The sequence below is a fragment of the Rana temporaria genome, chromosome 3 (genome assembly GCF_905171775.1).
Source record: "Rana temporaria chromosome 3, aRanTem1.1, whole genome shotgun sequence".
In the NCBI taxonomy this organism is placed as follows: Eukaryota; Metazoa; Chordata; class Amphibia; order Anura; family Ranidae; genus Rana; species Rana temporaria.
In genome coordinates this window covers 341,705,966-341,732,976 of record NC_053491.1, presented here as the reverse complement: position 1 = coordinate 341,732,976, position 27,011 = coordinate 341,705,966, and the positions used below count along the sequence as shown (strand labels likewise).

Below are 27,011 nucleotides of genomic sequence, written 5' to 3'. Positions count from 1 at the left end.
GAAAGGCGGTTCTACAAAGTACTGACTCAGGGGGGCTGAATATGCATGCCACACTATTCACATATTTATTTGTAAACAAATTGAAAACCGTTTATCATTTTTTTCTACTTCACAATTATGTTCCACTTTGTGTTGGTCTATCACATAAAATACCAATAAAACATATTTACATTTTTGGTTATAACATGATAAAATGTGGAAAATTTTAAGGGGTATGAATACTTTTTCAAGGCACTTTATAATATTTGTTAAACATAAGAAAGTTATGCATCCATTTATATGTACTTTATAATTCTATGTTTAAAGGCAATCATTACTTTTATAAAAGAGAAGCGGTCACCAATGGACATTTGTAACAATTTGCACCTCCATTCTTCATGTATTATAATATTGTATCCTTGCCTCTCAGGGATTTTAAATGTCTTTATGTATTACAGCTTTATCTTTCAAATGCTTTTCGATTTTTTTGACAAAAATATAATAATTCATGCATCACATTCAACATATAGGAAAAAAAATAGCTAAACTTGACATCATCTGTTCTCATTCAAGCCATAGAATACACAGAACCTGGAGTTTTTTCAGCAGAAATGCGGGGGAACGCAGTTCTGGCACCTCCAGCACTGACTGTACTGTATGTAATGGCAAGGGGTGCTGGGGTATGCTGGTGTTACTGTTGGGCAGTGATTAGTACTGTGGTGGGCAGTGATTAGTACTGTGGTGGGCAGTGATTGACACTGTGGTGGGCACTTGCTGTTTTTACATTGCTGGGCACTGGTTGGCTGGTGATGAGTACATTTGAGGGGGCTGTTCTAATAATCAATGTGCTGATTATCAGCAAAGACACCCCCCCTGACAGGGAGAGCCGCCGATCGGCTCTCCCTGTCCGCACTAACCGAGGAATGTCGTTTACCGGCACTTTCTGGTTCACGCGATTATCAGCTGTGATTGGTCACAGCTGATCACGTGGTAAGAAGCCTCTGACAGGAGCTTCTTATCACGATTGGAAATGCGGGGTGTCAGACTGACGCGCCTCACCCGTGATCGCTGCGCCGGCACGTTATCCTGCTGGACATCATGTGACGCCCTGTCAGGATAACAGAACCACTTCCCGGCTGTCATTCTGCATATGGCAGGTGGGAAGTGGTTAAAGTGTATTTTTTCCCCAAAAATTGTATTTGAAAAGCCACTGCGCAAATACTGTGTTGCATGAAAAAATTGCAACGATCGCCATTTTATTCCCTAGGGTGTCTGCTAAATATATATATATATATATATATATATATATATATATAAAAATGTTTTGGGGTTATAAGTAATTTTCTAGCAAAAAAAAATTAACTTGTAAACAAAAAGTGCCAGAAATGGCTTGGTCTTCAGTTTAATGTAACTAATCTATCAGCATGTCTTTTCATGTTTCATGTTTCTACTCAAAGCTGGAAATAATTTACAGGGGTAGATGTTTTTATTCATTATCTTCATTATTCATTATTTAGGATTATATACACATTGTTTATGTTGTGTCCTGCACAGGGGCGGACTGACAACTCATGGGGCCCCCGGGCAATAGAAGAGTATGGGGCCCCTCTGGCTTACAGATGGCCACCACGCCAGGAGGTAGTGCAAAGGCGGGCAGCTAAAATCTTGGGATATTCACATTAAAAGCATGTCATTTTCGGACATATCAGGGACAGATCTAAAAAAAACACAGATTTTTACATACTGTCCCTGGTTTTACTGAGCCTGGCAACCCGGATGGGGCCCCCTAGTGGCATGGGGCCCTCGGGCAGTGCCCGAGTGACTCAATGGTCAGTCCGCCCCTGGTCCTGCATAGAATTGCATGCAATCCCTGGAATTCATGACGAGTTTTGTAGACACTTAGCATTGTGTCACATCTCCCTCAGCAACAGGTGCAAGAATTTGTTTTATAGAGGCATGCTGGGGGTAGCACTAAGACTCAGGGGTTGTTTCACTAAAAAGCAAAAAGACTCTGCAAGTGCAGTTGCTCCAGAGCATGGGTGCTCAACCTGTGGCTCTCCAGCTGTTGCAAAACTACAATTCCCATAATGCCTCAGCCTTTGGGAGACATGCTTGTACCTGTCAGCGGCTTGCAATGCCTCATGGGAATTGTAGTTCCGCAACAGCTGGAGAGCCACAGGTTGAGCACCCATGCTCCAGAGCTTAGTAAATGAGCAGAAGCTCTGCTGACTTCCATCATCCAATCATGTGCAAACAACAATTATGTTTTTTTTTTTTTTTTCCTTGAACGTGATTGGGTACTCTTTGCAAAGTTACGCCTTACCTCATTTACTAAGCTCTGGAGCAACTGCACTTGCAATGGGCAAAGTGCACAGTCCATTTGCCTTTAGTAAATCAACCCCTCAGCGTTCATAGTTCAGACACTCGGTCCCCATGTTCAGCTTCTGGCCCACTTTCAGGAGCCAGTTGGGAGAGTCCCTGGCTGACATCTGTATATACACAATGGGGCAGGGATACTTGCTGACATCATTTATCAAACATGGACATTAAAGAATTCCCAGCCACTTTGTTTACATGCACCTGTCCAGGGTAGGGTGACCACATTTCCAAACTACCATTCAGGGACACCCCCCCTTTCAAAAAATCAGCTTGTGCTGTACAGTAATGAATCACAGCACAGTCATTGGACACAAGAGGCGGGATTTATGATTTCTCCAATCACAAGCAGGGGGCATAGATTGTGCTCCTCCAGGCATCATTGGCCAGGACAAGTAATGCCAGTGAGTAAAGTGGTGAGGTGGCAGCCTTTTTAGGGGCCATCAGATCGGCCCAGGGGGTGGCTGTGTCAGTTTTATTCCAGGACACTGTATTGTCCTAGCATAAAGGTACCCAGGACAGACCTGCAAAATGCGGGACTGTCCTCGGCAAAAAAAAAAAAACAGAGCAAGTTTCTTGCTGGTTTTTGCCGAGAAACTCGGTCGTGTGTACAAGGCCTTATGCCGCGTACACATGGTCGTTTTATGTGATGAAAAAAAATTACGTTTTTAAAAACATCACTTTAATTGACCGTGTGTGGGGGAAAACGTCGTTTTATGTCTTCTAAAAAACGACCAAAAAAAATTTAAGCATGCTTCAATTTTATGTGTCGTTTTTCAAAACGTCGTTTTTTACTTCACAGAAATTGACCGTGTGTAGCAAAAACGTTGTTTAAAACTACGTTTTTTCATCCGCGCATGCCTAGAAGCTACTTATGAAGCGAGCTTCAATGGAAAAACGTGGTGGAACGTAACCTCGCTTTGCTAGAACATTGTGAGAAAAACGATGGTGTGTAGGCAACTTCGTCTTTGAAAATTCACAGAAAATTTCGTTTTTTTTCATCACATAAAGTGATGGTGTGTATTATTGTGATTAGAGTCATAGCCGCTTCTGCCTTGCTCTTTATTACACAGTGTCCGCAGTCTGAACAGTGGTATGTCTCTGTATGCCAACTTTGAGTTGGTTTTAATTACCTCTAGATTAGTTATCTACGAACTGGCAGTAGTCCCTTTTGAATTTGGCACAGTCATAGTGACACATTTTGAAAGTGCTGCAAATAAGAACTACCTGAATCTGTTAAACATGTCAGAACTGTTTACAAATCTCTCAAAAGGCTTTTCTGAATAAGGCACAGGACATTTAAAGCAACTGTAATACCATAAGAGCCGGTTCACACACACTAGGGCGACACGACTTCCAGCGCGACTTTCAGAGGCGACTTCCGACACGACTTGAACATGAACCACAGGGCGATCTGGGGCGATTTACAACACAACTTGAAGTCGTCTCCAGGACAGGAGACTTTCCAGTGGCCAATAAAACAACAATCAGCTCTGGGAGAGGGAGGGGGAGGGAGGGGTGCAGGAGATGTTTCCCTGAGAAAATGTATGTTATCTTCCTGGAAAGTAGCTTCAGATAAGACAGTGATCCGACTTCTGAGGCGACTTCCATTGAAATCAATGGGTACAAATTCGCACATTTAAATGGACTTTCACTGAAACCAATATTCTAAAACACAGGTGTCAAACACAAGGCCTGCGGGCCGAATCTGGCCCTCCAGTCCATTTCATGTGGCCCTCGCAGCTGCAGGAGAGTTTCAGCCCTCTGCTGGTCCTACTCCAGACCCTTACTTTCTGCTTTCAAGCAATGCATCCAGCTTCTTCACAGCAGCAGCATAAGGAAAGGGAGGTGCACTGTGATGTAAGGGAGAGTGGGGGACTCAACTTCTGATGGTGGGGTGGCTCTTTACATCTAATGTAAAGAGGAGGGGATGCGCTGGACATCTAATCTTACAGATACAACCGGCCCTTTTAAAGGGCAGTCATAATGCTGATGCAGCCCACGATGAAATTGAGTTTGACACCCCTGTTCTATACCATACTACACTGTTTCATTGTAACAGTCAAGGTACAAAGGTTAAGTTACAAAAACTGGAAAGTGCAAAATCTGAAACAGCTGTGCATGGTAGCCAATCAGCTTCTAACTTCAGCTTGTTCAATTAAGTTTTGACTAAAAAACTGGAAGCTGATTGGTTTCTCTGCAGAGCTGCACCAGATTTTGCACTCTCCATTTCTAGTGAATCAAACCCATAGTCTTCTTTTACTGTTTACATTGAGTTCTACTTTAACCTTATGATGATGTAGTGTTGTACCTCTATGAATGAATAATATGTATTTATACTGACTTATTTCTAACCTAATTTATTTTTCTCTCAGTTTGTTCACAGTTTGCCAAGGGAGTGTATGCCATATTCGGGTTCTATGACCGGAAGACAGTCAACATGTTGACATCATTTTGTGGTGCTCTTCACGTCTGCTTTATAACCCCCAGCTTCCCCGTAGCCACTTCCAATCAGTTTGTCCTGCAGCTCAGACCGGAACTTCAGGATGCCCTAATCAGTGTAATAGAGTTTTACAAGTGGAAAAAATTTGTGTACATTTATGATGCAGACCGAGGTAAGACAAATGTTGCTTTGTGGCCTTTGGTTGTATAAACTGATCTTATTGTATTGTACCTAGGAATGTTATGTCTTTATAGATGTCTTAAATTGTATTATGTTTCATTATTTATGAGGTACCTAATACAATTGGACTTTTAACCACTTAAGGACTGCCGCACGACCATATACGTTGACAGAATGGCACGGCTGGGCACATGGACGTACAGGTATGTCCCCTTTAAGAGCCCAGCCGTGGGTCACGAACGTGCCGCCGGCAGCTCGCTCGCGACCCGGTCAGAAGCTCCATTAACCACGCCTGCGGGACCCGATTGCCGCCAGTGTCCCGCGATCGGGTCACAGGAGCTGAAGAACAGGGAGAGGTGAGTGTAGACAAACCTTCCCCATTCTTCTCTGTGGCTCGTCACTGATCATCTGTTCCCTGTCATAGGGAATGACGAGAAGTGACATTACACGTCCAGGCACGCCCCCTACAGTTAGAAAAAACACATTAGGTCACACTTAACCCTTTAGCGCCCCCTAGTGGTTAACTGCTATTGTCACTGCCATTGCCATCCCAAAAATGTGTCAAAAGTGTCTGATGTGTCCGCCATAACGTCGCAGTCACGAAAAAAATCGCTGATCGCCGCCATTAGTAGTAAAAAAAAATTATTATTAAAAATGCAATAAAACTATCCCCTATTTTGTAAACGCTATAAATTTCACGCAAACCAATCAATAAATGCTTATTGAGATTTTTTTTTTACCAAAAATATTTAGAAGAATACGTATCGGCCTAAACTGAGGAAAAATGTTTTTTTTTATATATTTTTGGGGGATATTTATTATAGCAAAAAGGAAAAAATATTGAATTTTTTTTCAAAATTGTCGCTCTATTTTTGTTTATAGCGCAAAAAATAAAAACCGCAGAGGTGATCAAATACCACCAAAACAAAACTCTATTTCTGGGAAAAAAAGGACATTAATTTTGTTTGGGAGTCACTTCGCACGACCGCGCAATTGTCAGTAAAAGAGATGTAGTGCCGAATCGCAAAAACTGTCCGGGTCCTTTACCTGCCTAAAGGTCCGGGTCTTAAGTGGTTAAACCTTAAAACCATAAACAATAAACCATGTAATTTGATTTTTACTCCAGGAGTATATAATGAGTTTGAAAGTGTACAGAAATGCTTAAATAACGCATTACAATTTAACTAAACCCATTGGATTTTATCAACTAAAATGTACTGGAGATTTAAAATGCTAAAATATGACTAAAACTTAAACAATTCAAATTAGTAAAATATTAATTAAACTAAAATGGCATTTTAGTCAAAAGACTGACTAAAATGAAATTGAAATTTGACATCAAAACTAATGCACACGATAACTAACGTACACACAATAATTTTTCGGGTTGTAAAGAAAACGTGTTTTTTTTTTAACACTGGGAATCATGCAAGGAGCTGTTCAACATCTCGGGTGGCACAACAAGAAGAGCTATAGCCAGATACTGCAAAGGTCCCAGGTTCTGATCCAGATCCTGACAGTACTTCCCTCCTTCCAAGACAGCCCCTGGACATCTTAGGGCCAGGTTCATGAAGAAACATCTTGTGGAATGTTTTTGTCAATCTGGCAGATTGAACATTTTCATTAGGGATGAGCTTTGAGTTCTCGCCCATTCGCCGAACAGCGAACAATTTGGGGTGTTCGCGGCAAATTCGAAAAGCCACGGAACACCCTGTAAAATGGGAGAAATCTAAAGTGCTAATTTTAAAGTCTTATATGCAAGTTATTTTCATAAAAAGTGTTTGCGGACCTGGGTCCTGCTCCAGGGGACATGTATCAATGCAAAAAAAAAGGTTTAAAAATGGCAGTGATTTTAATAATGCTTAAAGTAAAACAATACAAGTGAAATATTCCTTTAATTTCATACCTAGGGGCTGTGTAAAGTATGCCTGTAAAGCAGCGCTTGTTTCCCGTGCTTAGAACTGTCTCCGCACAAAGTGTCATTTCTGAAGGAAAAAAGTCATTTAAAACCACTTTAAAAATGCGTGGGGGTCCCCCCAAATTCTATTACCAGGCCCTTCAGGTCTGGTATGGATATTAAGGGGAACTCCACCCCACATTTAATAACAAAATGGTGTGGGGTTCCCCCCCAAATATTCATACCAGAACCTTTATCTGAGCACGCAGGTAAAGAGGGGGGGACGAGGGGGGGACGAGAGAGGACCCCGCCCTCTTCCTGAACCGTACCAGGCCTCATCCCCACAACCCTTGTCCGGTGGTTGTGGCGGTCTGCGGGCGGGGGGCTTATAGGAATCTGGAAGACCCCTTCAAGAAAGGGGACCCCCAGATCCTGGCCCCCCTATGTGAATTAGTAATGGGGTACATTGTACCTCTACCATTTCACAAAGAAAGTGTAATAAATTGTAACAACAAAACACAGACACCTTTGGGAAAGTCCTTCATTAAAAAAAATAAAATAAAAAAAAGATTCCAGCAGTGGTAATCCACTCTTGGTCTCCGCTCCAACGCTGTCGGTATCCTGCAATGGGTGATCTCCTCTCCTGGGTCCAGCGATGAGAAGATCTCTTCATCCAGGTCCAGGATCCAGCGATGAGATGTCCACATCCTGTCTCCACCGGAGACACCCCGGGAATGACGTGGCTTCAGCCAGTGACAGCTCTTATGTAGGTGAGAGCGGGGCCACCCGTCATGTGACCCCACCCCCCTCTGACGCAAGGAAAAACCCAGGCTTTCCCAGTGACGTGTGGGTGACCCCGCCCCCCTCTGATGTAACGCAGGTTTGCCATTACATCAGAGGGGGGCAGGGTCACCCTTCACGTCACTGGGAAAGCCTGGGTTTTCTCTTGCGTCAGAGGGGGACGGGGTCACCTGACGGGTGGCCCCGCCCTCATCTACATAAGAGCTGTCACTGGCTGAAGCCGCGTCATTCCCAGGGTGTCTCCGGTGGAGACAGGTGATGCGCTGCGCTGCGGACATCTCATCGCTGGATACTGAACCTGGATGAAGAGGAGATCTTCTCATCGCTGGACCCCGGAGAATAGATCACCCATCGCAGGATGCCGACAGCGTTGGAGCGGAGACCGAGAGTGAATTACCACCGCTGGAATCTTTTTTTATTTTTAATAAAGGACTTTCCCAACGGTGTCTGTGTTTTTTTTTTTTACAATTTGTTACACTTTCTTTGTGAAATGGTAGGGGTTCAATGTACTCCATTACCAATTCACATAGGGATGGTCGGGATCTGGGGGTCCCCTTTGTTAAAGGGGTCTTCCAGATTCCAATAAGCCCCCCACCCGCAGACCCCAAAGCATCCTCCCAATGTTGAGGGCATGTGGCCTGGTACTGTTCAGGCACTCTCTCGTCCCCCCTCTTTTCCTGCAGCCTGCCAGGTTGCGTGCTCGGTTAAAGGGTCTGGTATGGATTTTGGGGGGAACTCCACGCCATTATTTTTAAATCTGGGGTGGAGTTCCCCTTAAGATCCAAACCAGACCTGAAGGGTCTGGTATGGATATTTGGGGGGGACCCCACACATTTTTTTTTTAATTTGATGCAGGGTTCCCCTTAATATCCATACCAGACCTGAAGTGCCTGGTAATTGAATTTTGGGGACCCCCACGCATTTTTTTTTTTATCAATGACTTCTCTCTGTTTTGCCGGGAGTGGTTTTAAATAACTTTTTTACCTTAAGAAATGACACTTTGTGCAGGGACAGTTCTAAGCACGGGAAACAAGCGCTACTTCACAGGCATACTATACACCCCCCTAGGTGCTCCCGAAAAAAACGGCCTTTAAAATTAGCACTTTAGATTTCAAAATGTTCGAGTCCCATAGACTTTAACGGGGTTCTAAAGTTCACACAAACTTTTGGTCTGTTCACAGGCTCTGGTGCGAACCGAACGGGGGGGGGGGGGTGTTCGGCTCATCCCTAATTTTCATCAGGCACCCAAGAATTTTCCTCTGGTCCATATCCATTGAACCAGAAATTGTATTGTCCCTAAAGATCCTGGAATCAAGAATTCTGTCAACCACAAATTCTTCTTTACCTGTACCCCCTGGAAGAATTCTTACAGAAAAAAGGATTTTCATGAAATGGTTTAAGTATTACCGTATTTATCGGCGTATACCGCGCACTTTTTCCCCCTAAAATCAGGGGGAAATCGTGGGTGCGCGATATACGCCGATCCCCGCTTCCCGCACTGTGTTTGAACGCCGCCGCCGACATATACTGAGCGCAGTACACTCGGTACACTCGGCCAGGCTCGGCTCCCCTTACGGTCACGCCCTGTGCCGCCTCCTAGCCTTTATGCGAGAGGAGCCGAGCATGGCCGAGCGTGCCCGAGTGTACTGCGCTCGGTATATGTCGGCGACGGCGTTCAAACACAGCGCGGGAAGCCGGGATCGACTCAGAAACAGCGCGGGAGAAGCGGGGAGGACACCACCAGGGCCGCAGACGGACGCCGGACCGGACAAGGCCGCCGATGGACGCCAGGCAAGACACCGACGAGGGGCATTCAAACTGTAAGCATTTTCTTACTTTCTTACTGAAATTTCCCTTCCAGGTTGGGGTGCGCGCTATACGCCGGGGCGCGCTATATGAAGATAAATACGGTATATATATATATATATAACAAGTGTGCTTTCAGACAAATCAAACATATGAATAAAAATTGGTATATAATATACAAAGTTTAAATTATTGGATCAAGAATATAAAAAAAAAATCCATCCTCAAAATATTTAAATGTGCAAATTGCAGCTTTCCACCAAAAGAGTGCATGATGATTGTAATAGTTAACCAAAGACACCTCTTACCAAATTATGTGGACCCCTAAAAACAAAGATCAACACAGCATGTTGTATATCAAACAACTCCAGGCACTGTCCACATCAGACCCCAGGCCACCAACAAATGGATGTTGCATGACTCCAATGATTAAAACACCAGTCCAGGCAATACCATTCAGCAGCAATGGAAGAGGAAACAGAGGCTGTACACAGTATAAAACTGCCACTTAAGCATTTAGTAAAATAACAGGTACTTACAGACTAAATCAATGCAAAACACAAATGCCACACCGGCAGTACCTCGGCAGACGTGATGATGTCACCAGTTCAAGCCCCTCCCAGCGCGGTTCTTTTTTTGTGTCATTTTGCGTCATCAGGGGAACAAGAGCTGCTGATGTGGACTGACGCAAATGGCATTGGGAGGGCCTTGAACTGGTGACACCATCACGCCCGCCAAGGTGCTTCATATGTGACATTTGTGTTTTGCATTGATTTAATTTCTAATATGTAAATACCTGTATGTATTTTAATAAATGGTTATGTAGCCTGGTGTTTTAATCCTTGGAGCCATGTAAGATCATTTGTTGGTGGTCATTTGTTGGTGGTCTGTGGGTCTGATGTGGACTGAGTGCCTGGAGTTGTTTGATATACAACATGCTGTCTTCATTTTCGTTTTCAGGGGTCCACACGGTTTGGTAAGAGGCTCATATGTGGTGGAGGAAATAAGGTTTGGAATCTTCATACTGTCAGAGAGTTTTAGGTGAAAAATTACCGGATTGATTTGAGCAGAAATCTGGAAACATCCCACAAACTTTTGACCCACCTTAGCAGGTAACATAAATCTTCACATTTTTGGTAGATAAACAAACTGTGTTACCCACATGAAAAGTAGGGAATGATCTGTGATGTCTGTCAGTAAGCTTCTTGTAATATTCCTGAGCCTCCTTCAAAGTATCAGTCAATTTCTTCTGAATCTCCTGTAATGTAGTTACCGTAATCTGTTGGTAACAGCAGGAATTGAGAGAACAGGAATAAAAACTGCATGATACCTGAAATTTGTGAAAAAAGGGCTTTGGTAAGTGGAGCTTAGTTTAAAAGTGTTAAAAGCGAGCTCTGCCATAGGAAAATACAGTAGTCCACCCAGTCATCCTGAAGATCCAATGTTTGATTGGTCCTCTCGGTCTGACTATTAGACTGAGACAACAGATTAATTGTTACACCTAAGGCTAAGCAAATCTTTTGCAAAATTTCTAAGTAAACTGTGTGCCTCTGTCAGACGCCATATTCTCAGGAATCCTTTGTAGTTTAGAGATTTCCTGAACCACAGTTTATTCAGCAATGGATACTGACTTAACAAGTATAAAATAAGCCATCTTAGTGAACAGTCAACGACCACCGGAATGGCGGTCATCTATTTCTAGGGAGGAAGATAGACCACAAAGTCTGTAAAAATTGGCCCCTATTGAACAGGGAGTGGTTGGAGTAGCCCCAAAGGAGAAGATCGGGGTGTCTTATTGCGTGCACAGGTCTGATACGAGTCCACATAGCTCCTGACATCTTTCTTTTAACCAGGACACCAAAAGGAACATGACAAAAGTTCTTCTGTCTTAGAAACCTTAAAATGTCAAGCAAGTTTAGCGTCATTCCCCAACCGGAAAGGCTTCTGCCCAAACCCAAACTTGTGCTCAAATTTAATGTCCTTAGGAAGATGATTGAGAAGTGGGTCATTCTCTTACCCCTCTTTGATGAGACTCAAGAATGTCTTGGAACTCGTGGCCCCTAGGAACTTCTTTTGTACATTCAGAGTTGCTTTCCTGGAGAGGCCCAGAAAATATTCTTAAAAGGGCATAGGCCTTGCCATTCTTTGACCCAGGTCGATACAAAATAACAGAATTGAACTTAGAATAGAATAGGGTTCAATGTGTTTGTCTAAAAGATAATCTCTTGGCAGAACGGATAAACTACATTTTTTTGTTCAGTGAGAACAGATTCTAGATGCTTGGCCCCTTCCAGCAGATGTCTCTACTTGGAAAATGTTTCCTTAATTGCCAGCAACTCCTTATTTCCAATGTCATAATTCTTTTCAGCTGAAGACATTAACTGAGGGAAATAAGCACAAGAATAAGGCTTCTTTCACACTATGGATTGTATGTCCGTTTTATAATATCCGTATTACACCTATTAACGGACGTTTATTAACGGATTTAATAACGGATACATACGGATAAATATTTTACCATTCTTCCTTTATTGAAAACGGATAATGTTTATCCGTATATATCCGTATACATCCGTTATATCATTCCTTACTAACGTCCGTTAATAAAAAACATTTCACCCTTTCTTGAAGTCCAGCTCCAGAAGTCGTATGGATATTCAGGGAAACCCCGCCGTCAATTTAAAACAAAAATGACGTGCGGTTCCCGGTAAATATCCTAACCAGACCCTTCAGGTCTGGTATGGATATTCAGGGGAACCCCGCCGTCAATTTAAAACAAAAATGACGTGCGGTTCCCGGTAAATATCCATAACCAGACCCTTCAGGTCTGGTATGGATATTCAGGGGAACCCCGCCGTCAATTTAAAACAAAAATGACGTGCGGTTCCCCCTAAATATCCATAACCAGACCCATTATCCGAGCACGTTGACCTGGCCGGCCGCAGAAAAGAGGGGGGGACAGAGTGCGGCCCCCCCTCTCTCCTGAACCGCACCAGGCCACATGCCCTCAACATGGGGAGGATGTCCCCATGTTGATGGGGACAAGGGTCTCATTCCCACAACCCTTGCCCGGTGGTTGTGGGGGTCTGCGGGAGGGAGGTTTATCAGAATCTGGAAGACCCCTTTAACAAAGGGGACCCCCAGATCCTGACCCCCCCCCCCTGTGTGAAATGGTAATGGGGTACACTGTACCTCTACCATTTCACGAAGGAAGTAAAAAGTATTGTAAAAAAAACACACTGACACAAAAGAATAAAGTCCTTTATTAAAAAAAAAAAAAACTCCAGCGCTGAAAAATCCACTCGTTCCCGGCTTCCTGCGTTGTCCTGATCCTGCGACGGGTGCGGGTGATCTCCCGCGATGAGAAGATCCAGCGTCGGGTGATCTCCGCTCCGGCGATGTGAAGATCCATCCATCCGGCGCAGCAGCATCCCGGACCTCCTCTCACCGCGAATGAGCGGCTGAAGCTGTGACATTTCTTATATAGAGGAGGCAGAGCCACCCGTCACGTGACCCTGCCCCCTCTGACGTACCTCTGCTACATCACTGGGGAAGACCAAGAAGAGGAAAGGTCTTTCCTCTTCTTGGTCTTCCAGTATTTGTGCAGAAGTGAAAAGAGTCTTTAGTTTACTAAAGGCAGCCTGTGCCTCAGGTGACCAGAAAAAGGGTGTCCCTTTCTTTGTCAGCTGCGTAATAGGTGTATTTACTTTAGAGAAATTAAATATGAATCTTCTGTAACAGTTGGCAAATCCAAAAAAGAGAACTGGTTCTCTTTTTTGTCTGGTGGTTTTTGGGCAGTTTTCTTGTCGGAAAAACTGTCGCAGTTTTTCCATCAGGAAAACTGGTCGTGTGTACGAGGCTTGAGTATCACAATTCGGGACTGCCTCACAACCTCCAATCTCGCAATCTCCCACATGGTAATGGTGGTATGGCATATAAAGAAAAAGACTGGCAACCAGTGTAAAATCCTCAATATGCTTTATTAAAATATGTCATTGCACTTACATTGACAGCCCAAATACAAATGCATTTCAATTAGCGTCGGCTAAGGATGGAGGATTCAAGTGTGCTGACGTCACCATGTAGGCCACGTCCCTATGCGTTTCATCATAAGCTGACATTAACAGTGGGACCATTTTTTCCTAACTTTCTGTATTATCTTATTCAGATTGGATATTATTGTACTGTCACTTTCTGTAGTTCATGTACAGTAAAACCTTGGTTTAAGAGTAACTTGGTTTGAGAGCGTTTTGCAAGACAAGCAACATTTTTAAATAAGTTTTGACTTATACAAGCGATGTCTTGATATAAGAGTAGCGTCATATTACAACTGAGTATAAAATAGAAGAGAGGCGCCTCTAAGTGTAGCAATATGGTTACATTTAATGAAGGTACAAAATTTAGAAACTCACATGGTTGATGATTAAAACAGGCACATCTAGGTATGCAGGCACCCGAGGTAAAGCTATCCACATAGACCATCCTCCGCACCGCCATTGATTTTGTCCCTTCCACGAGCAGTTCAAGCCTCGCTTTCAGAACGCTCTACTGCAGGGTAGTCTTCCCGGTCATGATTGCAGACTAACAGTGGTGAGAGCCGGCGGTGAGGAGGATGGTCTATGTGGATAGCTTTACCCCGGATGCCTGCATACACATATGTGTTTATTTTAATCATCAACCATGTGAGTTGCTAAATTTTGTACCTTCATTAAATGTAACTGTATTGCTACACTAAGGCCCCGTACACACGACCAAACATGTATGCTGAAACTGGTCCGCGGACCAGTTTCAGCATACATGTTCGGTCGTGTGTAGGCGCGAGCGGGCCGAATTCCAGCAAACATTTGCCCGCCGGGCCTTTTCCCAGCAGACAAATATTCCTGGACGTGTTTTAAAACCGTCCGCTGGAATCCTGCCCGCTCGGACATGTACGGTCGTCAGTACAGACCTACCGTACATGTCCGAGCGCCCGCCGTCCCTCGCATGCGTCGAATGACTTCGACGCATGCGTGGAAGCCTTTAAATGGCAGGCCCGCCCACGTCGCCGTGTCATCGCCGCGTCATCGTCGCGGCGACGACGCGGACACGCCCCGCGTATTGTTTACGCGCGGACTTCTGTACGATGGTTAGTACAGCCATCGTACAGAAGCCCTCTGGCAGACATGTACGGTGAAAACGGTCCGACGGACCGGTTTCATCGTACATGTTTGCTCGTTAGTACCCGGCCTTAGAGGCGCCTCTCTTTTCTTTTATACTCTGTAGGTCCTGCTGGAGTTTGCTTCTAATTCCCTTGCGGAGGCTTCCATTTTGGATGGACATTTTATGTTTACACAACTTATCACATTGCTGTAATCTTTTTATATGGACTTTAAACTGAAGAACTTATGAATAAATGGTTGTGGAACGAATCATTTGAGTTACAATTATTTCTTATGGGGAAATTTGCTTTGCTATACAAGTGTTTTGGATTACATGGATGCTTTCCGGAAAGGAATTATGTTCATAATCCAAAGTTTTACTGTGCTGTTCAATGCAATGTGTTCTAAGAGATGTGTTTATATGAAAAACAATAAAGGCAAACATTAATAATTACATCTTCTCTTTCAGCTATTACCATCAAAACACAAAACAAGTTATACAGCATACATTATATACACTATTTAAATTCAGTTTACGTTTGCATTAACATATATTAATTCAGAACTTGAATCAGACATTCAATAACAATAAGAGTGCAAGCAGGAACCAGCCAGGTGATCAAAACTACAGTGTAAAGGTTCCTATATTTCAGTTTAGGAGGAACCATACTGTAAACTGTCCACATTCAGGGCCGGATTCCCGACAAGGCCACCAAGGCCAGGCCTAGGGGCGGCAGTGGGTGCAGGGGCGGTGCCGGTTTTAACACACTGCGGGAGACTGCTGTGTCACGGAACTCGCTGTGAAAAGTTTGGGCGCGCTGTGATAAAAGGCCCGCCCTCCTCCTAGACCAGCTTGTGTGAAAGAGGCAGTGTTCTGTCTATCACACAAGCTGGTCTAGGAGGAGGGCAGGACTTTTATCACAGTGCGCCTGAACTTTTCACAGTAAGCTCCGTGACACAGCAGGAGCAGGAGATGCCCGATGTGAGTAATGCACACACTGACTGGTGAGGCTACATTGTTTGGCACAGTAAGGCTGCAATCATGGTGAGGGGGGCTGCAATGATGGTGAGGGGAACTGTAATGATGGTGAGGGAGGCTGTAATGAGGGCACAGTAAGGCGGCAGTGATGGTGAGGCGGCAATGATGGGCATGGTGAGGTGGCAATGATGGGCACGGGTTGGGGGACTTTCAGTTTTTTTTTTGGCGGGGGCGGCATTGAGGGACCCGGCCTTGGGGCAGCAAAGGGAGTAAATCCAGGCCTGTCCACATTGTTTGCACCAAAATACAGTCCCACTGTGCAAGAAATGTTCAGCACTCACTATCGATCATGGGCTCATCCAATAGTGATGATTGTGTGACATTTTTTATTTTACATTCTTAAAAATTCTAAAATATACAATCTGACCTAAACACACACACACACCCACAATGATTATGTAGCTACATGGCAAAAAAATGTCAGTGCTGGTTTCTGTGCAATTATAAATCTGGAAGCTACAAATATACATGATCATACTATCAAGGGGGTTACTATCAAGGAGAAGGATCTGAGTATCATTGTAGATCAGCTGGCTCAATATATATATATATATATATATATATATATATATATATAGTTTTATATATATATATATATATATATATATATATATATATACAATATATATATATTTTTTTTTTGTTCACGTATGATACCGAAACAGAAGGAGCTACAATAACAGCACAGTGTGCATATAATACATTATTCATTCAAACTAGAGGAGTAGTTAATAATTTCCGGTTTAAATTCAATTGATTAAGACAGCACAAGAGCCAAGAAATTCATACATGATATTGAAAGACAACAGGCAGATCATCACAATTTGCCTAATTCTGTGCGCTGCATATAAAAACAACAAAGAGAGCATCACATTAAACTACCCTTTAAGCAGGGGTCGGGTTTTCAGTGAGATGTTCTGATAAAGGAGACAGGTATGGAAAAGAACAAAGAGTAGAAAGAGAATAAGTAAGGAAAGGAACTAGGGAGCAGGAGGCTGAGATAAGATAAAAAGATTGCCTGCCACTGAAAGGGGAGCAACCCCAAGAGCACACATCACTGAATAATGACAACTGAATGCCAGAGGGTCTTAGTATTTGACGAAGAATAGTTGGTCATTGTAATAATGACTACATTGTGAAAATTACAAATGGGTCGTTTAGAAAAATGTTTTATTAAAGAGAACTATGCAGTATGTAGCTGTAAAGTGGGAGTTGAACCATAAAAGCCATGTGTGTCCTGGAACGGATTATGCTTGTAATCCGAGGTTCAACTGTATAAACATATTAAATAAATCTGAACACCTGGCAAAATGATTAAATCCCTATAAGAGAACTGTTTTACCTGCCAAAAGAATTTGTATTTTTGTCCATCCAGTTGTGAGATTTACAGAGCCTCATCACATAGCAGAGCCACATGGATGATACAACTTTTCTAATACAGTCAGAGACTGTAAAAATAATTTAACAGCACCCCACCCCCAGCCTGCTAACTAGATGTTGAAGGAGCAGCAGCAGACTGATTAGGTCGCCCTGGTGCTCACTTTGCTCCCTCCTTTATCAGCATGTTCCTTGTCAGCATATTTGCATGCGGCATACCCGATTGGCCCCCAGTCCTGCCCCTTCCTTTCCCAGTCTGCTTTATAGAGAATTGCTAGAGGTTAATATCAAGTAAAATGTTGGTGCCTAAACTATTCAAATGTTAAGAATTTGGCCTAATAATTTATAAAAAAAAATACAGAGCTCTAGCAATTTGTATATTTTATACCTGTAGGGAATTCATCGTTATATGTCCTACTATTGGGGGACACTGATTAGCCTAATTCCTCTTTGTTATCAGGTTTGTCTGTCCTCCAGAAGGTGCTGGACACGGCGGCAGAGAAGAACTGGCAAGTTACAGCTGTCAACATTCTTACCACTACAGAGGATGAATACCGTCTGCTATTTCAGGATCTAGACAAGAGTAAAGATCGCCAGGTCGTGATAGACTGTGAGTCCGAAAGACTGAATGCCATACTCACCCAGGTAGTGTTACCATTATCCTCAAAACCAGCTCTATATCATTTTCATATGATATTTTATCAATGTTTGCTAATATTGTGTTCAAAGGACAATACCAGGCTATATGGTTGATCTATATTTTTGTACCTTTAATTTGTTAATGCGGGGACTGTCATAAAGTAAACTGAGTTTTGTATGTGGGTGTAATTCCAGCTGAGCAGAATAAAAGGAAGCCAAGATATTTCTAAGTAGGTCAAGTTCAAAAGAGGGTTTTTCCTTAGATCACAGTAGAGGCTTCCCAGGTGATTCTGGTCCACGGATACATGTCTAGGTCTCTAATATAAAATATAAATTGCCGGACTTGGCAGTTGGAAAAATAAAACCTGCACATTTACATAAATGCTTGTGCAGTCCAGCAAACATTTTGATAATCATTTTCAGCTTTAAGCTTCTGACAATATAAAAAAAAGGCTGCTTAAAACTGAGGATTTACTTATGGGCAAATGCTGGGGATGAGGGGTGGGTTTGTAAGCATTTGCTGACAGGATGCTTGTGAATATTTCAGCCTTGTCTGCACTGCATTTTTATTTATGCATGTAGTTCGTTTAGGCTGCCCAGGATGGACTCTCCCCAACTTTCTGGGTCCTGCCCCCCCCCCCCCATTGTAGGCCACATAAATACAGGGGGTGGGTTTGAGGTTGCCACCTCATCCCGTTAAAACAGAACACATATTAATTACACAGGTTCTGTGGCTGATTAAGGTGGCCTTTCCTGCAATAAATTAGCCCCAGAACCTGTGTTATTAATGTGTTCGCTTTTAAAGGGATGAGGTGGCAACCCTAGGTGGGTCCAACTGACTCTATCTCTTGCACATGGGATTTCAGAGGAAGAACTGCAGCATCATGAAGTCCAACTGGAGCATGTGGCCCCTCCTCGGTCACACCCTGCTGGGATTCTCCCTTGACTGGGAACCTATCTTTGCTGAGCTCTTGCTGAATGGACTTCTCTGGAAGGTATGAACCTGGACAGCCTGCATTAGTTAGTTAGGGCCAGGGCTGGACTGGGACAAAAATTTGGCCCTGGACTTCATCCAGACCGGCCCACTTTAATTCAATAAAATGCTGCCCCCCACCCCACCGAAAAATCACGCCCACCAAAAGGCCCCTACATCCATTATTGTATATCATGAGAGGATGAGAGAGGGAGGGTTGAGGGAAGTGAGTGTAAGAAAAAGAGAGTGAGTGTAAAAGAGAGGGGTGAGTGTAGGACCCCTTTCACACTGAAGTGCTTTCACACTGGGGCGCTGCCTGGGTGTTAAAAAAAGTCCTCCAAGCAGCATCTTTGGGGCGGTGGAGGAGCGGTGTACAAACTGCCCCTGCCCATTGAAATTAATGGCCACCGCAGCTGAAGCGCCTGCAAAGCACTTCGGCAGCAGCGCTACATGGGCGCGTTTAACCTTGAATTCGGCTGCTAGTGGTGGTTAAAAGCGCCTGCTAGATGCCGAATAGTGCTGCTAAAACTAGCAGTGTTTTACCGACAATGCCCGCCCCAGTGAGAAAGCAGCCTAAGAGTCAGGGAGTGAATGATACAGAAGAGGGAGCTGAGAGACAGAGGGGGGGGAGCTGAGAGACAGAGGGGGGGGAGCTGAGAGACAGAGGGGGGAGCTGAGAGATAGAGGGGGCTGAGAGACAGAGGAGGGGGCTAAAAGAGGGGGGACTGAGAGACACAGGGACTGAGAGACAGAGGGGGGGACTGAGAGACAGAGGGGGGACTAAGAGACAGGGGGGTCTAAGAGAGTCTCCGTTTTAAAAAAACGGCCCACTGAGCCATCGGCCCACCGGGAAACTCCCTGTAGTCCCTATGGCCAGTCCATCCCTGGTTAGGGCTGGATTCTGTTTCATGTACAGTGTACTGTTGAACTGTGTTGCTGAATGCTCAGTAAAGTTTTATTAATTGTTTCAAGCCTGGTCTGAAGTTATTAAAAGGAGTGCATGAAGGCATGTGGTGTATCAGAAGAACAGGGCCTGTAAAGCACACAAGGGGTACAGGAGAAAGGCTACAATGGGTTAATTCATTAGGAGAGTAGTTGCCACGAGTAACCAAGAGTAACCATGAATTGGTGAGAGTGAACAGCAGCCAGACAGCAAGGAACTGTCAGTACACTGCCTCCCTCCCTATGGGTCAGTTCCCTAAAAAATAAGTGGGACCGAACCAGCGGTACGGAGCCCCAATTTTTCCAGCCACGTGGGACAGGAGAGTGGAAGCAGTTTATTTTTGTGCATGCATGAGGTCCGCACTTGTGCACAGTGGTACCCCATTCTGTCATTGGGAGTGAGATGGCAGAGTTAAGCTGGACTGGTGGAGAGGGCATAGGCTCAGCAGTGCCCCACCTTAATACACTATACATCGAGCAAGGGTGTGAAGTAGCATTGGACAGTACATTTTACAGAGAGGTTCTGTACATTACACTACTGCACACAGTTTACGGCTCACCCCTAAGCCGAGTTTCCGCCTGAATGTTGCCTTTAACCTGAATTCAGCCCGACTATTCCCGGGTTTCTGATGAGCGCATACACAAGAGGAGAGGTACCCCCCAACCCCACGTGCAGGGGAAGGAGACCCCAATCACAGGTTAGTCATCAAATGACTTCATGTATGTTTAACGCTGAATTCTAGGCAAACAGCTAAATGTATTGGTTTAATACATACAGAATTTGTGAAGTGTCTTACCTGCAAAGAAATTTTTATTACTTTTAGCCACTCTTGCATTTTTTTTAAGTACATAACTAGGTGAAATGGTGTTGATGAGGTAATGGTTTATGTAAAGTATTAACAAGCTGTAAATAAACGTTAAAGCAAGCCTTGGCTGACCTAGCTGAGGGCACTGTGAGCGTTTCATCCTCAATTTCCTGGCAGAAGCACTGAAGTTTCCCTGACAGTTCAACTCACCCTATTCCCCATCCTAAGAATCTGCTCAGTATTCAGAGACAGAAGGCTGATGAGTCACTGCTGGGAGGGGGAAGCAAGGGAAACTGAGCTACTGAGAGACGTTGATGAAATGGATGACTTCATTGCTTCTGCTGTGAACTTTGAAGAAGAATTGCTCCACATTTGGGAGGTTCATTTAAGAATGATCCTGTTGACATTTAGAACAAAGACTTTTAATTTATGGTTGAGGAGTGGAACAGAAAAACAAACAGCTGTGCTCAAAACTCATAACGCTGATGGAAAAGGAGGATGTGGTGCACAGGCAGGGGTCTCTGTTAACCCTAGGGATGTGAATTCAACAGAAGAAAAGCCAGCAGCATGGTGATTACACCAAAGTCAATCCTTTGTTAGCTTATATGGTAGTTGTAACTTTTGGAGGGGACTGCAGGGTAGCCTCTTGCCTACCGACTATGGGCCCTGGCATTTGAGGGAGCTACAAGCATTCTGGATGATGTCCTGTTATATAATGTAAGATTACATTGCCACAATTAACAGTCAAGGAAGCCATGATGGTCTCTGCCAACTTGAAACTCAAGTGAAAAGATGGATGTGAAAAGAAAGATGGTTAGGGAAATCTGGACAGCCCTGAGTCTTCTTCTTTCTGGGGAACTGGTGCCAAATTGTCTGGGTGGGCACTGACCTGAGTCATCTAGGCTAGTCTAGGTGATTAGTTGTTAATTAAATTTCTGTTAATTAGATCACCTTTAGCTATTCGTTGCTAGCTGTTAACTAACTTACTTCTTATGTTTATGTTAGCTGTTAATTCGATGTAATGTTAGATGTACTGATGGTATTACTGTTTGTTTAGGATAAGGGGATCAAGCCCCTTATCTGATTTTGTGTGGTATATAATCTGGGTGAATTTACAATAAAGCCAGTTCCAGTTTGCACTTAACCTCCCTGGCGGTATGATTCTTTCAGAAAAAACATGCTGAAAGCGGTACCATTATTTGCAAGGAAATTTGGTGTTTTATACTGTAGGCCTGTAATTTTTAGAAATAACTCACTTAAATCTGACCAAACAAGCTTCTAATAGGCATCCCGGGTATGACATTTTTTTAAAAACAAAATTATAAATTATAATATAATAAATAATTATAAATAATTATAACAAATAATAATATAATTATAATAAAAATTATTCAATAATGTAATCAAATCAAAATCACTGAAATTTGCTCAGTTGCAGAATTGTTGCTGTCATTATTTTTTTTTTTTATGACGAATTTCCCCACAAATCGCTATCGCACAATTCTGCAAGTGATTATAATTTATTATCGCTGTTTTTTAGCTGATCTAAAACTATTTTTGACATAAAGGGACACTTTTGGTTGCTATGGACAATCTACAGTTTGCAGGGAGAAAGAAACGTTTTTATTATATAAAATGACATGCATGACACTGGACAGACCACTAGGGACAAGGGGGGGGTGTTTTTTTTACATACAGTACTGTAATCTATAAGATTACAGTATACTGTATGTAATGTGTTTGTTTACTTTTTTGAATTTGGCGCCGTTCTCCGTCCCCGTGCGTCGTAACGTCGCAGGGAACGGAGATCGGCGTCACACGGAGGCACTGTGTGAATCGAGCGAGGTCCCGCTCGCTCACACAGCGCGGTGGCATCGCTGGATCCAGGGACAAGGTAAGTAACTTCGCCTGTGGATCTAGCGAGGCAAGCCCGAGTCTGACTCGGGGTTACCGCTCGCAGCAGGAAAATCTAACCCCGAGTCAGACTCGGGAACACCGCCAGGCAGGTTAAGCTAGTGTTGTCTAGTTCTTGGGTGCAATTCTCAGCTATAAAACCTGGAGAATGGAGGAAGCTGTCTGTCACAGTAGGAATCAAGTCCAAAAAAAAAGCTTAAGTGTTTCAGTTACAAAGCCTTAGTTATAGCACTTATGGTGGAGAAGCCTTTTAAAATGAACCTGTCAGGCCTTCTGTTTATCATCTCCAATGCTCAACTTCCAGACGTGGTGCAGTATCACACACAATGAGGTGCTTACTTAAGAATTTACTACATTTTCATTAAGGAGTCCAGGACTGGAAGCACCAGGTAGCAGTCAAACTGTCAAACTCCATGTGAATTGGAGATTTTTTGAAAAGCTCAGCTACTCTACATGTGAATATGTAAACACAATCCATCTCAGCTCGGCAGGGTATGCACTTTGACATCTTCATATTGGGTATAGTGTTATAGTTTCCTATCTGCCTGCTGTTATCTTAGATAAATGAATAGACTAGAAATTGTCCCATAAAGCTTTAATACATGTTAACCATTTTTTTTCTGGCCTTATAGATTGTCAAGCTAGAAAAGAACATTGTTGGATATCACTATATTCTTGCCAACCTGGTAAGTGAAGTATTGGGGTTGAAAGGAATTTGCAGGGGCGTGATGCACAGTTGGAGCATTCTGTACTTGCTCATGGTACAAATAGAGCCATTGTTGATTGGAGTGCTGTGATTGCATTACCTAGCATGCGTTGTCACAGGAACCAGCAGACAATGCTATGCCGCAGAGTTCTATACGCATTGGCAACTACTAAATAATTGCCGCTTTTGTTAAAGAACACAAGAAATATTATAAATTGTGAGCTGAATTTTCAGCCCACAGTAAGTGTTTGAAGTTTGTGGACTTTTTTGTGAAGCCTGTAATTGCATTTCCGGGGTCCATTTATTGACACGTAATATGTTCTATGAAGAGGTCAGTTCTGTAAAGCCTAACACAATGAAGGTACACAATAAAGTAGATTGTAGCTCTTTGTATTCATTAGCTATAGTACTATGGAAGTTTAATTGCGATAGAGAACTCAAAGAATCTGGTATCTCTTCACATAGGGGATATCAGGTTCATTCAGTCATTAGCTAAATCAGGGGAGTTTCACCTTATAGAAATTTAATGTTACATTTTTATTACTAAAACCACCATGTTTTAATGCACAGTAACCACCTCCATACCATCATTCGAACGCTAGCATCTCATATTCCACTATTACTGATATTTACTGTATTCTGTTTTCTAGCTGCTAGGGAGTGAAGTTAAAATTTTTGTATATCTCTTTGGGGGGATGCAGGTTTGAGATCACTGTACTTAAATTCCAATGTCTGGGGATTTGCTGTGGTATATATAAAGGTCTCCCACTCTTCCTCTAAGATTTCTTACGTATGTTATATAATAATAATGCTGCAGAAAGAGTGGGAACACCACAAAGTGTGCAGAAATTCGCCACCTCTAAAATGGGTAGGGAAGCTAAGGACTATGGCAGCCGAATCTCATCGCTAGGGCCCAAGATCTCAACCCAATTACTAAGAGCATGTACTGTATATATTTAAAAATAATAAGATATACCATATTTGCCGGTGTATAAGGCGACTGGGTGTATAAGACGACCCCCTAATTTTAAATTTTTTTAAGATTTTTTGCCTGTACTCACCATCTAAGACGACCCCCTTCCGAGGCTTCTGACACTTCATATTTCTTCCTTCTGGAGCCATATTCTTCTTCCTTCTTGCTGGAGCTGGAGCCAATCACGGCGAGCAATGTATTCTATTAATGAATACAAAGCCTGCTTGGATTGGCAGAGGCTGTAACATCATCAGCCCACGCCTCTCTGACTCTCAAAGCCAATCCAAGCAGGCTACTCTATGTAGCCTGCTCGGATTGGCAAAGGTTGTTACTCCAATCCAAGCAGGCTCTGTATTTATTTGAATACATCACTCACCGGGATTGGCTAAGCGGTATATACTGTATGTAGCCGAAGCTACATACAGTATTACCGCACATCCAGCAGGCATCCAAGCAGCTGACCCGGCATATAAGACGACCCCTGCTTTTTGGCCATTTTTTTAAGTGTAAAAGGTAGTCTTATACGCCAGCAAATACAGTATCTAAAGTTAAAGTTTATATATATATATATATATAAAATAAAGAATAGTTCAACCCAGTCAGGAATTTGTGTTTGCTGTTGGAATTTCATTGAGGAGATTTCCTTTCACTTCCAGACCTGTAGACAAAACGGGAAATCCCCAACTCAAAATTTGGGATTTTTTTCCGACAGGGCTTCTAATGATTTTTCCCTCTCTTAAATTTTTTTATAAAAAAATGTAAAGCTTCGATTTCAGGAAATTTCTTTAAAATTATTCATAATGATCTTTGCTCATTTTCCTAATATGTATTATTGTTCATGCATTTTTTTTTTTTTTTTTTTTATAGATGAGTGTAGTGATTTTTCCAAACTTATTTTTTTCAGGGAACAAACCAGTTTTTTATCCTCTGCTTTTTCTCTTAGCAATTATTTTCTGTAGATTATTCTCCTTTCAACATTTTTTATCATTATTATATATATTTTTTATGTTTTCAGTCATTTTTTTTTTCTTACAGTTTTCAGTGTTGCATAACAAGTAAATCTACAAAACTGAAAAAAAAAAAAAATTGTATTCATTTAAAAAAAAATATGCAATGCTTTGTACCAGAAACCAATTGTTGACACTAACAAAGCATTTCTTAGTTTTTTTTTATTGAAAATTGTACCAGAAACCTAATTTTAGTGTCAATTTAAATTGGATAATATATAGAATAAGATGTATTGTAGTGACACAACTTTTATAACCCACTACCAGAGCCTTTTGTGTTTTTTGCACACATGTTTAAAAATAATTTTAGGCATGTTATAAACATTATATATTTTCTAAAGGTAGAGACCATGGAGAATAAAATAGTCATAGTTCCAAATGTCACATGATATTAGCACAATTTATTAAGCCCAAATTTTCTGTACAAATATGCTAAATTAAATCTTAGAGCACACAAACACAATATAATATCACCCAGCTTTTTTTCAAAAATAATAAAGGTGAGGTTGTACCAAGTAAACAGGTACACAACAGGTCAAGCCATATGCGTGCCTATGTGATGTGTATGTGGCAATATGTAACATGTGCAGCACAATTGACATTTTCGTACACAGGCACCCCAATCTCCCCAATGGAGCTGCAGATATAAATCAAAAATCTAATAGGAAAGCTGGCTGTAAACTAATCAGTGTGTGGGTTTGATTAACTGCTGTTGAAGGGACTTGATGGATATAATTTCTTGATCAGCGGCTGCAGCCGCTAATCAGTGTATTTTGACAGCAATAAATCCTGCTGTCATAATACAGGTGGTCCCCTAGTTACAAACATTCCACTTACAAATGACTCCTACTTACAAACAGAGGGAGACAGCAGGAAGTGAGAGGAAATCTACCCTTAGGAAGGGAAATTCACTCCTGGAAGGCCGCGTACACACGATAAGTCCAAACCGATGAAAACGGACTGAAGTTCAGTTTCATCGGTCCAAACCGACCGTGTGTACACCCCATCGGTCAGTTGTCCTTCAGTCCAAAAAAAGAGAACTTGCTTTAAAATCGAACCGATGGACGCCTGACCGATAGGTCCAAACCGATGGTTAGTATGCAAAAGCATCGGTTCAAAACCCGCGCATGCTCAGAATCAAGTCGACGCATGCTTGGAAGCATTGAACCTCGTTTTTTTCAGCTCGTCGTGTGTTTTACTTCACCGCGTTCTGACCCGATCAGTTTTGGAAACGATGGTGTGTACGCACATCAGACCATCAGTCTGCTTCAGCGGTGAACCGATGAAATCGGTCCGTCGGACCATTCTCATCGGATGGATCGACCGTGTGTACGCGGAGTTATCATGGGAAAAAGGTGTCTCCACTGAAGCTTTATCACCAATCCTTGTTTCCACGACCACCCAAAATTTCCAAAATCTAATTGTCCTAGGGACAGAAAGTGAGGTGAAATCTTCTGAACAGGGGCACATACAGCAACACAAATGTTACAGGCGTGATAACCCTTCCCTACGCTATCCAAAAAGCTTTTTTTCCTGTTCCGACAAACAAAATCAACTCAAGAACAAACCTTCAGATCCTATCTTGTTTGTAACCCGGGGACTGCCTGTACAATGTCCTGCCAGGACCTTGTTTGTATGGATGGAGGAATCTGTAAGGCCTCGTACACACGACCGAGAAACTCGTCGTAAAAGAAACATCGTTATCCTCGACGAGTTCCTTGTCAGGCTTGTCGAGAATCTTGTCAAGCTTTCTTTGCGTACACACTGTCAAGACAAAATCTTGTTGTTCTCAAATGCGGTGAAGTACAACACGTACAGTACAATGGCACTATAAAGGGGAAGTTTGATTCCACTGGCGCCACCCTTGGGGCTGCTTTTGCTAATTTCATGTTACTGCGTGTTAAGTAAAAGTTTAGTGAGAGACGATTCGCGCTTTTCAGTCTGTTACAGCGTGACGAATGTGCTATCTCCATTACAAACGCTACTTTTACCGAAGGTGTGCTCCCGTCTCATAC

General features: G+C 42.8%; 1 protein-coding gene across 4 annotated transcripts in view; it reads left to right on the top strand.

Moving 5' to 3' along the window:
* Window positions 1–27,011, top strand: part of GRIA1 (glutamate ionotropic receptor AMPA type subunit 1) — a 445,232-nt gene that overhangs the window by 250,429 nt on the left and 167,792 nt on the right. For 2 of the 4 annotated variants that reach the window (XM_040345114.1, XM_040345115.1), the window contains exons 3-5: window positions 4,731–4,970; window positions 17,497–17,681; window positions 22,943–22,996. In XM_040345114.1, coding sequence (XP_040201048.1) covers window positions 4,731–4,970; window positions 17,497–17,681; window positions 22,943–22,996 — 479 coding nt within the window. Of the gene's footprint in view, window positions 1–4,730; window positions 4,971–17,496; window positions 17,685–22,942; window positions 22,997–27,011 lie in introns of all 4 variants that reach the window. The other 2 variants (XM_040345112.1, XM_040345113.1) reach the window with 1 other exon arrangement.